At 39.6% G+C, this 14806-nt stretch overlaps 1 protein-coding gene across 3 annotated transcripts in view; it reads right to left on the reverse strand.

Moving 5' to 3' along the window:
• Nucleotides 1-14806, reverse strand: part of LOC121371895 (recQ-mediated genome instability protein 1-like) — a 65576-nt gene that overhangs the window by 34942 nt on the left and 15828 nt on the right. For all 3 annotated transcript variants that reach the window (XM_041498120.1, XM_041498121.1, XM_041498122.1), the window contains exons 5-12: nucleotides 12129-12245; nucleotides 9162-9295; nucleotides 8526-8788; nucleotides 7983-8029; nucleotides 6692-7639; nucleotides 4907-5020; nucleotides 4281-4322; nucleotides 3127-3180 (exon numbers count right to left, since the gene is read on the reverse strand). In XM_041498120.1, coding sequence (XP_041354054.1) covers nucleotides 3127-3180; nucleotides 4281-4322; nucleotides 4907-5020; nucleotides 6692-7639; nucleotides 7983-8029; nucleotides 8526-8788; nucleotides 9162-9295; nucleotides 12129-12245 — 1719 coding nt within the window. The remainder of the gene's footprint in view (nucleotides 1-3126; nucleotides 3181-4280; nucleotides 4323-4906; nucleotides 5021-6691; nucleotides 7640-7982; nucleotides 8030-8525; nucleotides 8789-9161; nucleotides 9296-12128; nucleotides 12246-14806) is intronic.

A 14806-nucleotide genomic window follows, 5' to 3' on the forward strand; every position in this document is an offset into this window, starting at 1 on the left:
GAGACCTGATTAATTTACTAATTTAAAACAAACACAAGCTTTAAAAATGAGGGAAATTCTTAGATGTCACAGGATAATTATGTACGATACTCTTTATCACTGTCCTCAACATCTAATGGCCCTACCCTCCCTTGAACTTCTCTCTCACTGCTGTCAGTGCCTCAACATCTAATGGCCCTACCCTCCCATGAACTTCTCTCTCACTGCTGTCAGTGCCTCAACATCTAATGGCCCTACCCTCCCTTGAACTTCTCTCTCACTGCTGTCAGTGCCTCAATATCTAATGGCCCTACCCTCCCTTGAACTTCTCTCTAACTGCTGTCAGTGCCTCAATATCTAATGGCCCTACCCTCCCTTGAACTTCTCTCTAACTGCTGTCAGTGCCTCAATATCTAATGGCCCTACCCTCCCTTAACTTCTCTCTCACTGCTGTCAGTGCCTCAATATCTAATGGCCCTACGCTCCCTTAACTTCTCTCTCACTGCTGTCAGTGCCTCAATATCTAATGGCCATACCCTCCCTTGAACTTCTAACTGCTGTCAGTGCCTCAATATCTAATGGCCCTACCCTCCCTTGAACTTCTCTTTCACTGCTGTCAGTGCCTCAATATCTAATGGCCCTACCCTCCCTTGAACTTCTCTCACTGCTGTCAGTGCCTCAACATCTAATGGCCCTACCCTCCCTTGAACTTCTCTCTCACTGCTGTCATTGCCTCAACATCTAATGGTCCTACCCTCCCTTGAACTTCTCTCTCACTGCCGTCAGTGTCTCAACATCTAATGGCACTGCCCTCCCTTGAGCCTCTCTCTCACTGCCGTCATTGCCTCAATATCTAATGGCCCTACCCTCCCTTGAACTTCTTTCTCACTGCCGTCATTGCCTCAATATCTAATGGCCCTACCCTCCCTTGAACTTCTCTCTCACTGCCGTCATTGCCTCAACATCTAATGGCACTGCCCTCCCTTGAGCTTCTCTCTCACTGCTGTCAGTGTCTCAACATCTAATGGCACTGCCCTCCCTTGAGCCTCTCTCTCACTGCTGTCATTGCCTCAATATCTAATGGCCCTACCCTCCCTTGAACTTCTCTCTCACTGCTGTCATTGCCTCAACATCTAATGGCCCTACCCTCCCTTGAACTTCTCTCTCACTGCTGTCATTGCCTCAACATCTAATGGCACTGCCCTCCCTTGAGCTTCTCTCTCACTGCTGTCAGTGTCTCAACATCTAATGGCACTGCCCTCCCTTGAGCCTCTCTCACTGCTGTCATTGCCTCAATATCTAATGGCCCTACCCTCCCTTGAACTTCTCTCTCACTGCTGTCATTGCCTCAACATCTAATGGCCCTACCCTCCCTTGAACTTCTCTCTCACTGCTGTCATTGCCTCAACATCTAATGGCCCTACCCTCCCATGAACTTCTCTCTCACTGCTGTCAGTGCCTCAACATCTAATGGCGCTACCCTCCCTTGAACTTCTCTCACTGCTGTCAGTGCCTCAACATCTAATGGCCCTACCCTCCCTTGAATTTCTCTCTAACTGCTGTCAGTGCCTCAATATCTAATGGCCCTACCCTCCCTTAACTTCTCTCTCACTGCTGTCAGTGCCTCAATATCTAATGGCCCTACCCTCCCTTGAACTTCTCTCTAACTGCTGTCAGTGCCTCAATATCTAATGGCCCTACCCTCCCTTGAACTTCTCTTTCACTGCTGTCAGTGCCTCAATATCTAATGGCCCTACCCTCCCTTGAACTTCTCTCTAACTGCTGTCAGTGCCTCAATATCTAATGGCCCTACCCTCCCTTAACTTCTCTCTCACTGCTGTCAGTGCCTCAATATCTAATGGCCCTACGCTCCCTTAACTTCTCTCTCACTGCTGTCAGTGCCTCAATATCTAATGGCCATACCCTCCCTTGAACTTCTCTCTAACTGCTGTCAGTGCCTCAATATCTAATGGCCCTACCCTCCCTTGAACTTCTCTTTCACTGCTGTCAGTGCCTCAATATCTAATGGCCCTACCCTCCCTTGAACTTCTCTCACTGCTGTCAGTGCCTCAACATCTAATGGCCCTACCCTCCCTTGAACTTCTCTCTCACTGCTGTCATTGCCTCAACATCTAATGGTCCTACCCTCCCTTGAACTTCTCTCTCACTGCCGTCAGTGTCTCAACATCTAATGGCACTGCCCTCCCTTGAGCCTCTCTCTCACTGCCGTCATTGCCTCAATATCTAATGGCCCTACCCTCCCTTGAACTTCTTTCTCACTGCCGTCATTGCCTCAATATCTAATGGCCCTACCCTCCCTTGAACTTCTCTCTCACTGCCGTCATTGCCTCAACATCTAATGGCACTGCCCTCCCTTGAGCTTCTCTCTCACTGCTGTCAGTGTCTCAACATCTAATGGCACTGCCCTCCCTTGAGCCTCTCTCACTGCTGTCATTGCCTCAATATCTAATGGCCCTACCCTCCCTTGAACTTCTCTCTCACTGCTGTCATTGCCTCAACATCTAATGGCCCTACCCTCCCTTGAACTTCTCTCTCACTGCTGTCATTGCCTCAACATCTAATGGCACTGCCCTCCCTTGAGCTTCTCTCTCACTGCTGTCAGTGTCTCAACATCTAATGGCACTGCCCTCCCTTGAGCCTCTCTCACTGCTGTCATTGCCTCAATATCTAATGGCCCTACCCTCCCTTGAACTTCTCTCTCACTGCTGTCATTGCCTCAACATCTAATGGCCCTACCCTCCCTTGAACTTCTCTCACTGCTGTCAGTGCCTCAACATCTAATGGCCCTACCCTCCCTTGAACTTTTCTCTCACTGCTGTCATTGCCTCAACATCTAATGGCCCTACCCTCCCTTGAACTTCTCTCTCACTGCTGTCAGTGTCTCAACATCTAATGGCACTGCCCTCCCTTGAGCCTCTCTCTCACTGCTGTCATTGCCTCAATATCTAATGGCCCTACCCTCCCTTGAACTTCTCTCTCACTGCTGTCATTGCCTCAACATCTAATGGCCCTACCCTCCCTTGAACTTCTCTCTCACTGCTGTCAGTGTCTCAACATCTAATGGCACTGCCCTCCCTTGAGCCTCTCTCTCACTGCTGTCAGTGCTAGTGCTCGAAGCATGCTTACCTCAGTGAGAATGTCTTTCACGGATTTGTCAGTTTTTGCTCGCTGCCTCATAATCTGTATAAAAAAACAGACATATTACATATCAATAATTAACATTAAAATAAAAAATCAGATACAACACATGAAACAATTAAAACATTTTAACGGAGGTAGGGAAGAAACATAGTAAACACTTGACTTGTGCAAAATAACAGAAAAAGTATTCTGTTAATTTTATTTTCAAACACCTTTAGAAATCCTCAACTTAAAGGCAGCATTCCCACATGCTTACTGGGTGATTATAGTCTAAATTGGACAAACCACAAATCTGTAGGTATATTTTCAAATCCTATCTTGAACTTAATAGCTGGAACAAAAAGTGGTTTGTTAAATTCAACCCTGCCAATACAAAAACTATCACTCTCACACAGAAGTCATCTCTCTGGGTAAAGCCTACTTTGTATGTTGACAATGAACAAATTAAGTAATTAAATGTTTATAAGCATTCTTCCAACAGTCTAGTAAATGGCTACTTCATGCAAAAACTGTTAAAACAAGTAAAATGTTGAATGATAAATTTTCTTTGTTGGCATAAATACAGGTTATCTATAAAAAGCTGAAAATTAAAGGAATGCAAGATCCCTCAAAATTTGTCCCTCTTTTCTTATTATAATAATTGCAGTGTACACCATAACAAATGGGTTGTTAAATTACTGGAAACAACAAAAAACAACAACAAGCATTTCAATACATCAACACTGTATGCTTTCTGATTTAGTAATTAACTAATTTTTGTTTGATTCTGTAGGAATAGGTTCCAGTTTAGGGTTTATAAGGCATAAAATACACATTAACTTGGTAACACAATAGTGTATTCACGAATGATCTGGAGACAGCTGAGCAATTTGCTTCGAGTACACATATTCAGGTATTTTGTGGATATTGTGTGCACATATCAAAATAGATATTGTGTTCACATATTAAAATAGTTTTGATCAGTGAGGGAGGGATAATGACAAAACAGTGAAGTGGACTGACAAAATGTGATTGCATAGCAATTAAACTTAAGAGCAGAATGGCCTTCCCTCCTAGCATATAACGAGAACATTGGGCTGGATTTTTGTCTTTTCTGTAGATACAAACTATAAGCTTGACTGATCAAAAAGTATACATACCACACTATCTGGAGCCGAAAAACCAATCAACTCGGCTAAAACCTGAAAATATAAATCAATAACTTAAGAGATTCAGTAAACTTTAATGACAAATGAGACATTAAAAAAATAAAAAGCTACAAGTGAATGGCCAATTTTTCACATTGCTTTTATAATACACACATTTATTTTAAAACTTTAGCCCAATTTAAGACAGGTTATCTTCACAAAGTAAAAAAATTATTATATACAATAGCCATGAAATTTATAAATTTACAGAAACTATAAAAGTGATATTGGGTGAAAAGTCATATTTTCACTGTACCGTAGCTAGTAAAAATATAAAAATAGTATTCACATTTTTATTGATGGAACTTTTATGTAGATGGAACAAATTGACACAAATGATCAGCCATTGTTATTCACCATACAGCTTGATGTGACATACAGGATTCTGTATTTTATATTTGGGAGATTTATCACCCACAGCATGTTTTACTTATGTACAACTGGTTTGGCCTGGGAATAAATCCCTGAACCCAACTGCCTTGAGTTTTTAGCATGTGCATTACATAAATCTGTTCCTACATGTATAATGTGACGATGAACCACATTATGCAACAAAAATAGTGAAGTATAACTATAACCTTGTTTGACAAGTCCATCTCGGCGACAGCAGAGCCATCGTTGATTTTACACGAGAGATGCCAGTCCTGGCCCTGTCTACTGGTCAGCTTGCTGGTCAAAGTGGAAATATAGCCCTGTTAGAGAAATCACTGATGCAAGTTAACAAACATTACAACACATATCCCAGTTAGAAACATCAATGATGCACATTAAAGAAATCAGTCAGCGTATTAACTGTAGCAGACTTACAGAAATCAGTCGGCAGATTAACTGTAGCAGACTTACAGAAATCAGTCGGCACATTAACTATAGCAGACTTACAGAAATAAGTCGGCACATTAACTGTAGCAGACTTACAGAAATCAGTCGGCACATTAACTGTAGCAGACTTACAGAAATCAGTCGGCACATTAACTGTAGCAGACTTACAGAAATCAGTCAGCGCATTAACTGTAGCAGACTTACAGAAATCAGTCATGCATATTAACTGTAGGAGACTTACAGAAATCAGTCAGCATATTAACTGTAGGAGACTTACAGAAATCAGTCAGCGTATTAACTGTAGGAGACTTACAGCAATCAGTCAGCATATTAACTGTAGGAGACTTACAGAAATCAGTCAGCGTATTAACTGTAGCAGACTTACAGAAATCAGTCGGCACATTAACTGTAGCAGACTTACAGAAATCAGTCAGCACATTAACTGTAGCAGACTTACAGAAATCAGTCAGCACATTAACTGTAGCAGACTTACAGAGATCAGTCAGCGCATTAACTGTAGCAGACTTACAGAAATCAGTCATGCATATTAACTGTAGGAGACTTACAGAAATCAGTCAGCGTATTAACTGTAGGAGACTTACAGAAATCAGTCAGCGTATTAACTGTAGGAGACTTACAGCAATCAGTCAGCGTATTAACTGTAGGAGACTTACAGAAATCAGTCAGCGTATTAACTGTAGCAGACTTACAGAAATCAGTCAGCATATTAACTGTAGCAGACTTACAGAAATCAGTCAGCACATTAACTGTAGCAGACTTACAGAAATCAGTCAGCATATTAACTGTAGGTGACTTACAGCAGTCAGTCAGCGTATTAACTGTAGCAGACTTACAGAAATCAGTCAGCGTATTAACTGTAGCAGACTTACAGAAATCAGTCAGCACATTAACTGTAGCAGACTTACAGAAATCAGTCAGCACATTAACTGTAGGAGACTTACAGAAATCAGTCAGCTTATTAACTGTAGGAGACTTACAGAAACCAATCATCCATGTGTATACACTTGGCAGTTGCCTGCTGACCTGAGGCACTTTACTGTTACCAATGTGACCAATAATACAAAGATAGTCATCTTTAGATATATTAGATTGGAAAAACTTTTAAAAGTCATAATTTGATAAACAGTCCAATTTGATAAGGGCACCATCATGTTGAAGTTCATTGTTAACCCTGATGTCAGCAAATGTAGCACTGTTATTCACATTAGTGAATATAGCGCTTTTGGAAAAAGTGGCTATGCATTCCACAAGAATATGAGGTAATTCTTTCACGACTATACTGTTACTAAAGACAAATATATATATAGTCTGAATGACATTTGTGGGAATGTCGTTTGTAAAATAGTAAATTAACACTGACCAAATATTAGTTGGTCGTCTGTTGATTGATGATTTAATAATAAAATGAACAAATGCGTTTAATCATTTTTAAAATCATGGTATTTAACTTCTATACATAAATAAGCTAAAGCCCAGAGAAAGTACTTAACCACTTGCCAAAGCCCAAGCTCCACGCCATATACCTTTATGAGAAATGTTTTTCCTGCTACAGGTTCTTGTAATGCTTCTGACAAATATGTGAACTCTGTGTCAGTGGAATAAGCAGGTCGTGAACTGCTAACTGGTGAATGTGGTCCCAGAAATCTTTCTATTATAGACTGAGAATTGTTATTGTTTGTACCTTTAGGTTGGCATACTTGCAGCGGATGAATCACAGCTTTTGGCAGACTCATTCTATTCTGACCTACATTTGGTCTTGATTTATTTACTAACGAATCTTTCTGTGTGGTTTGTTGTGATGTACATACTCCCGAGCGTCTTGGCTCTGTGTTAACAACTTTAGTGAGTAATGAAGAATCACTCTTGTTGTCTGTAGAAAAAAGAGGAACTTTATCTCTTGTAGACACTGAATTGAAATAAGGTTCAGTCTTAACTTCAGAAGGAATATGTTGGTCGTTAGAGTAGATTTCAACTCGAGAATCCAAAACCATCTCTCTCTTCGGAGCAGTAGATACTGAGTAAGAACATGGTTTGTCTTTAATTTTAGAGTTTGTGTTTGACACAACCGGGCTGACGTTGGCACTGGATTCAGACATCTCTATCATTTCGAGATCATCCATGTCAAAGTCATCATCAAAATCACACAGCATATCTTCTGAACTGTGTGCAGAGTCTCCGTTATTGACCTTTGACCCTGGACGTTTCTCGCTTGTCGCACTCAAAGATACACTGGAAACAAACATATTGTCCAGCTGATTTTCTTTTCTTTTCCGAGGTTCTGTGGTAAACCTGCCAGATTCACTAGTATTTCTGTTTAAAACGTTTCTGTGAGAAGAGCTAAAACTGCTGCTACTGTAAGTGTGTTTCTGTGATATGCCGACATTGCTGGGTCGACCAGCAGTGTCTACATCACTGAACATGTTGAAATCCTCTTCGTCATCAGCAAACAAATCATTCATGTCATCAGACCACTGAAAGAGATAACATTTGTAAATATTGAGTAATATCATAGATAACATTTCATGTTGTCTATACAGATGTGCCCATATTGAAAAAAACCCAATAACTAAACAATTGTTGCCTATTATAATACTTAAAACAAAACTTTTGTCCACTTAAAAACCCCCCACCCCAAACCCCATAACAGTTAAAAAGATGATAAATCTTGATGGTTCGTCTGTATACTACAAACTTCTCCAAGAGTATGAAGGAAGCAAAAAGCTAACTGTTATAACACTAATGGCCTATTAAAACTCTTCCTAAGTGGTAATAATTAATGGTGTGACAGGACATTAAAACAATTCTTAAACTCACCTCATATTCTTCTGGCTTCGGTTGCAGTCTTTTTGTAGTTTCAGCTTCTAAAAGTAAATTAGAACGAACAAATCAATTAGACACGATGAGCTCACGAGAAGGATGTTGAACAGAGAGTGTGTCTGTAATATTTACAACAATCAGAATACACACAAATCACAGCATTTAAAAGATTGGTTGCTGGGGTGTTGTTAAACATTAATTCATTATTTAAAAGATTGACAAATTTGCTTGAAATGGATCTAAGATTGTCACTTTGATGTTTGTGGAGAAATATACATAAATTCTCTAATGCCTGATATTCCTATCTGGCATTCCAGGCCGGTCTCTGTTTTAGAAACTCAACAGCAATACTACTGTTAAAAACATGTATCAGGTCACAGCATCATTGTGGTGCCAACAATCCTAGATTAATGTTAACAACAAATCAGTGTGAACTGTTTACTTTAGCATTGATTATTCAGCATACTAACTTACACATGCCCAATCAAACAAACTACATCTATTATCTATGTCCGAGTGAAAATAAATCATCATCCATACCTCTCTCTGCTTTCAGGGCAGTCAAGAAGCCATTTTCTTTTTTTATGTTATTCATAGGTAGCCGTGACAACCTGTTTTCTGGCCAACTCCTGTCACTCACAGATGTGGGTGGCATATCAATTTCCTTCTTTATATGTTGCACATACGATGGTTTCTGTGACTGGGAGAAAGCCTCCAGTTTCAACTTGCTTTTATCAGAGGCAAGAATTCGTCCTGAAAACTCACTTCTTTCCGATTTGTTGGCATGTTTCAGGTTGTCTTGCCTGTAAAATACAGAATCAACTCTTCATACAAACACAATATATTACCATGGCGATCTAGACATTTCCACCAACCTAAGGATCTTGAACTATATTAATATGCAACATATACTTGGAGCCAGACTATTAAAAGGTCAATATTTAATATACAGTAATTTATTATTTCACCATTTCAAATCAATACCAAAATGTAACATCAATGCGATGATAGCGCTTAAAAATAATAGAAGTAAGTCTAATATCACAGACACTATTTATTTCTGTGGTGTTTGTTCACTGAGCAGTTTATTCTGAATGTCAGACGTACATGGCGGACTTAAGAAGGTTCTCTGTGGTGTTTGTTCACTGAGCAGTTTATTCTGAATGTCAGACTTACATGGCGGATGTAAGAAGGTTCTCTGCGGTGTTATTCTCAACCAATGAATCTACTTCTCCACCGAGCACCTGAACATTGTCAGATTTCAACATCAACACCCCGCGTCGACACAGAACACGGCCCTGTAGCAAAATCTACAAAACAAAAACTAAGCTTATACCCAATTAAATGTGCAATACATCAGCTATCTGTTTAGGACAGTGTGTTAATGGTTGTTAATGCCAATGAGCCTTCAAAACCCACTGTAGCTGGAAGCCAATAGCAGTACCAGTTAGGGACCTGCAAATCTCAGTTTTCCGTTCGAATTGAATTTCGAATCGAATATTCGAAAATGTTCGAATCGAATTGAATTTCGAATCTCGAATACCTTGGAGAATAATCAAGTGTATCAGATGCAGTTCACGAAGGAATATTCAGCTCAGTGAAGGAAATTAGAAAGACAATATAAATATCCCTCAATTAGGAGTACGTATAGTGATTAACATGATTACACAAGGTTGAAGTTTAAATAATAAAGCGCCCTAAATAGAAAACCAGTACTAATGTGTACATAGGTTGAACAGCTGAACCAACACGAGATAATATCTTGAAAGTGATCATTTATTGGCTTTTAATTAGATCACAAAATAATTCAAGTAAACATGTGAAAATTAACACTCATCACCAATCGGAGGTCAAAACTAAATACCATTGGATATTCCTTGCACATACAAAAACAGAATCCTAAAAATTAAAATACTCGTTAAGTCAAGCAATATTTATTGACAGACTTAATTATCGATTCAGTGTGTCATGATGCATATAACATTATAATCACATCACTTTCTCTGCTTGAAGTCTGACATGGATAGGATGAGATCAGCGTTTTTATATCCTCATATGAGTGTCTGCATTTTGGCGAGAGAGTGTCGTTTGTCAGTTATAACGTTTGTGTCTGTGGAATTCACCTTTTCTGAAGAGCAGTTAGTAGCTTGAATGCCGAGTGTGTGTCTTGCGACTGTAGCCAGGAGTGGGAAATACTTCACGTGATCCTGCTTTGTCTTCCACATTGTTTATTGTTTATTAATGTTAACAGTTGGCCATATAGTTTGTCCCTCTTTTTCCAAGTGTCCGTACACTCCAATATTCGAAATTCCGAATACACAAAAATCAAATCGAATCGAAGCTTCGCAACAATTTCGAATCGAATTGAATATACGAAGCTTCGCAGGCCTAGTACCAGTACCTCCCAGTCTTACATACAATAACTTACCGAGGCCAGTATGAATTATGTATATATGCCATAACCCCATCTTTGTTTAGTAGATATAAGAAGTTTGTTTTGTTTAAAGACAACACTACAGTACATTACTTAATTAATAATCGGCTATTGGATGTCAGGAGTGGGAAATACTTCTTGTAGTCATCAGAGGAAATCTGCTACATTTTTCCTAATGCAGCAAGGGATTTTTTATATGCACTTTCCCCGACAGAAAAACACAAACCACAGCCTTTGACTAGTTGTGGTGCACTAGCTGGAACAATAAAAAAACCCAATCAGTTCAATGGATCCACCGAGGTGATTTGATCCTACGTCACAAGCACCTCAAGCGAGCACTCGACCAACTGACTAAATCCCACTGCTGTAGATACAAGAATGAATTAAATGTATTCCATAATTCCAACTTTGTTTGCAGATACAATGAATTAAAGTTACTCCATAATGTCACCTTTGTTCTGTAGCTACAACAATGAATTAAGTTTTCTCAATAAACTCAGATCTACATAACCGCATCTTTGTTTTGAAGAGGAATAATTAAAATCAATTAAATTAAACGTAAATCATTCTTGTACCTACAAAACAGTCAGTTAAAAGCAGTTATGACATGGAACAAGCATTCTGAAAGTACTGCTAAAACAACACATCTCTAACTGAGCCAAACAATCTAAGTTCAAGGGCAATAACTACCGGTATGTGATAAATATACAGAACTTGACATACGTTGTTTTCGCTTTCTATTTATTGCACAAGTTTATACCGCAAGAATATATACCACAAGACTGCACAGTGGTCGAGTGGTATGTTCTTTCGAAAATAAACAAGTGCAATAAATAGGAAGCGAAAACAACATATGTAAAGTTCTGTATTTATTACATACCTTAATTTATGCTTTACAAAAATGGTTTTTAATTTAATGTCATAACAACATTTTGTTAAATCTATGATCAAAACTCCTTTCATGGATTTACATAACGTTAAGAATCTTACTCTGAGGCAATCTAGTGTAATGTTTTAAATACGATGTGAAGTAATTTGTAAATCATATATGACATCAGTAACAAAAAGGCACTAATTCCAGTAAAGATAAAAAGGGAATTCCCCATTTAAAAATTCTGGTTCAGTTCGCACATATGTGCGATACAAGATAAATTTATCACATGGTTTAAAAATGTCTTTATCACTATAGTAAGATTGAATAGGTATGTAATAAATGATAATAATAACCCCATGAAAGTCAAACTTTATCTGTAACAGTACATGATATATTTTATACACAACATTTCAGCTCCATATCGTGAGCCATTTTGGAAAATAAAGTCCTACGTTCAAGGGCCTGATGGACCAGTAGGGGACTAAAAGTTAAAATGTGTTTTGTTTAACGACACTACTAGAGCACATTCATTTATTACATCCTACAGACAGGATAGCATATACCACGGCCATTGATATATCAGTTATGGTGCACTGGCTGGAACAAGAAATAGCTTAATAGGCCCACAGATGGGGATTGATTCCATACTGACCACGCACCAACCAGTGGGCTACATTCTGCCCCAGGTATGGGATTAATAAATTTACCTAAAGACATGGTTATGAAATAAATAATTCAATATTGCATTTAAAATTGTCATTTTCTCCATACGAGAACTTTGAGAAGCACACACAATGTTTGTTACCCAAATGACACATTTAATGATAATGCATACCTTTGTTCCTGGCACTACGTTCTTAAGCTGGGGAATATGTTGATATTCCATGCCAAGCACATCCAGCATTCCGTCAGTCAGTTTTAGCATTAACATGCGAGAAGGCTTGGGCTGCCACTGTGGAAACAGTAAAATAAACAAGCAAATAGACTAGGTTCCTATATTTTGTTTTGTTCCTAAAGCAGGCATCGAAATAAGTCGACAATGGTCGTTCGGGTTACCGGGAGGTTACCACATGTAAGAAAAGTCGAGAACGGTGTTTCGTTCTCGACAAAACTTTAAACGAACAGTAGTTTCGTTTCTGAACGTAAACCAGGCTATGCGTTCTGGAATTCCACGTTTAATTTTCTCGTAAGAAATTGCATTGATGTTCATGTGCACTTGTGCAATTGCAAGCAATTATAGTCATTCCGCATTTAAGCAGCGTCTACTAGATGAATTTACTTCTGCGTTTCGTTTTCTCTTACAAAATTGCATCGATGTTCGTGTGCACTTGCAAAGCAATTTCGGCAATCCGCATTTAAGCAGCGCCCACTAGATAAATTTACTTCCAGACTTCGTTTCTCGTACCGATGTTCGTGCGCATCGATACAATAGCAGAACGTTCGTGTTAAAAGTAGTAGTAACAGGAATTCAATTCTAACTTTCATATAGTTGTGGTAACCTATAGATTACCAGGCTATTTTTTGTGGTAACCTGTAAATGGGTTACCAGACACAATGCTTGTTTTGATACCTGCTAAAGGAAACAGTTTTAGCTTCAAAACTTAACATTCTCATACAAGCCTAACAATGGACTTTAGTGTTATTACTGTTAAGACTTTACTTCGAGTAATAATGAAGTTTAGAGTTGTCATCTTACTTCAGGTTGGGTGGTCTGGTACAATAATAATAAAGTCTTATTTCATATTATAGTGTGGTATGACATGTATTCCCGTAGGATTTGAATGCTGAAGTTTTTTTTTTTTACTTGTTTGGGTTCATTTGGGGTCAAACTATCGGAAAATGATGGGGTTCAAATTTTCAGACCCTTCCATCCCCTTCTGGGGGGCCCTTTTCATCCCAGGACCCCCCGCCAATTACTCAATTTCTATCTCCACTAATACTGAACCGATCTTTGTGATCTTAGTGTCGTTTTAGGGGTTCTAGCTGATACTGAGTCTATTTATCATAATTTCGAAGCTACCAGAAGTGCCGATTACTGACGCCCGGTTTAGGACATCAGCGAAATCAAGGTTGCACACAAATTTATCAACATCACAGACAAAATTGGCAACATAATAATACCTCATAGAGTCTACAATAAAGCATAATGAAAATTAATTCAAATAGCACAAATGTATCACAATCATCGTTACAGTGCATGACAATACACCAGGGACACAAAATGAAAATAATAAAAATAATATAAAAACTACAGGGACAGAAAATTTAAATAATAAAAATAATATAACAATTACCTAACTAGATAATAATATAACTAGATGTATTGTCTAAGTCACTGGATGGAGCTACAGATTGCTGGATGGATTACTCATCCATGTCCTCCTCGTGGAAATCGTCCTTGAACACATTCGCACATTCACCAATATAGCACTTACAGAGGGGGTTGCACGGAAGACTATTCTTGCGACAACTACACCTTCCCTGGCATCCTGATTTACAGGCACATTTAGTCAACTCGACCACAGCGCGAGGGGCAGGCAGGTTGATACACCTGACAGGAACATGATCTCCTTACTCGACGTGCCAGCCATTTTGTTCAATTGGAAGAAGAGTCGGCGATTTAGTGGTGTAGGATTTATCATGCATGGCGATGTAGTTCACGCGTATGATATGTGGCATCAAGGCTGCACGCGTAGGAGGCAGCATCTCTCCCTCCAAGTTCTTGGAACGAAACAGCTCCCATCTCAGCTCTGGTATCGTTGTGGGACCTGTCGGGCAGTGGACGCGGCACACAAACCACTTCAAAACCTTGACCTGCAGTGGCAGTTGACCATTGACTAGGTCTGTCTGGAACTGATGGTCCCCAAGCTCCCGGAAACAGTTGATGGCAGGGTCATCTTCATCTAACTTCATGTAGGCGTCAACCTAGGTGTTCTTGGTAATGCCTACAAATTTTTCACCCCAGTCACCTCCAGAAAAATTGTGAAGTCCAATAAGGCCTTGACATTTGTGTCATCCAATTACTTGTACCTGCTCCACCACATCGATTTCACGGTATTTTGTTTGTCTGCCTGTAAGAAACTTCAGACGAGTGTGAGATCCTAGGCGACCATGGGACACAAGGTCAGCACGTCCATGTCGGGTGACCAAACACATACTTCTTGCTCAGCATTCTCATCTGTAGCAGCCAGGACTTGATGAGGAATAACCGTATCGGCCTCTTCATGGGAATAATTTTCTTCAAAACTGTGGCCCTTGATCTTTGTGTCATACATGATAATGAGCTTGAAGGTGTTACTGCTGGAGAAGTGTTCCAGGAGGCCCCTAGCGAACATGGTTGTCAGACTATTCTTGGTCTTTGAAGCAGAGTATCTCCTTAATAGACATCGTGAGCTTCATTTCCGGGTGGATCTGGAATTCTGTGGATGTTACGGCTCTCTTCTGGCGTGTCTTGTTCTTTAATGACTGATCAATTTAACGATCAAACATCACTCGACCCTCACTGTAGTCGAC

This window comes from Gigantopelta aegis, chromosome 4, assembly GCF_016097555.1.
Source record: "Gigantopelta aegis isolate Gae_Host chromosome 4, Gae_host_genome, whole genome shotgun sequence".
Lineage (NCBI taxonomy): Eukaryota > Metazoa > Mollusca > Gastropoda > Neomphalida > Peltospiridae > Gigantopelta > Gigantopelta aegis.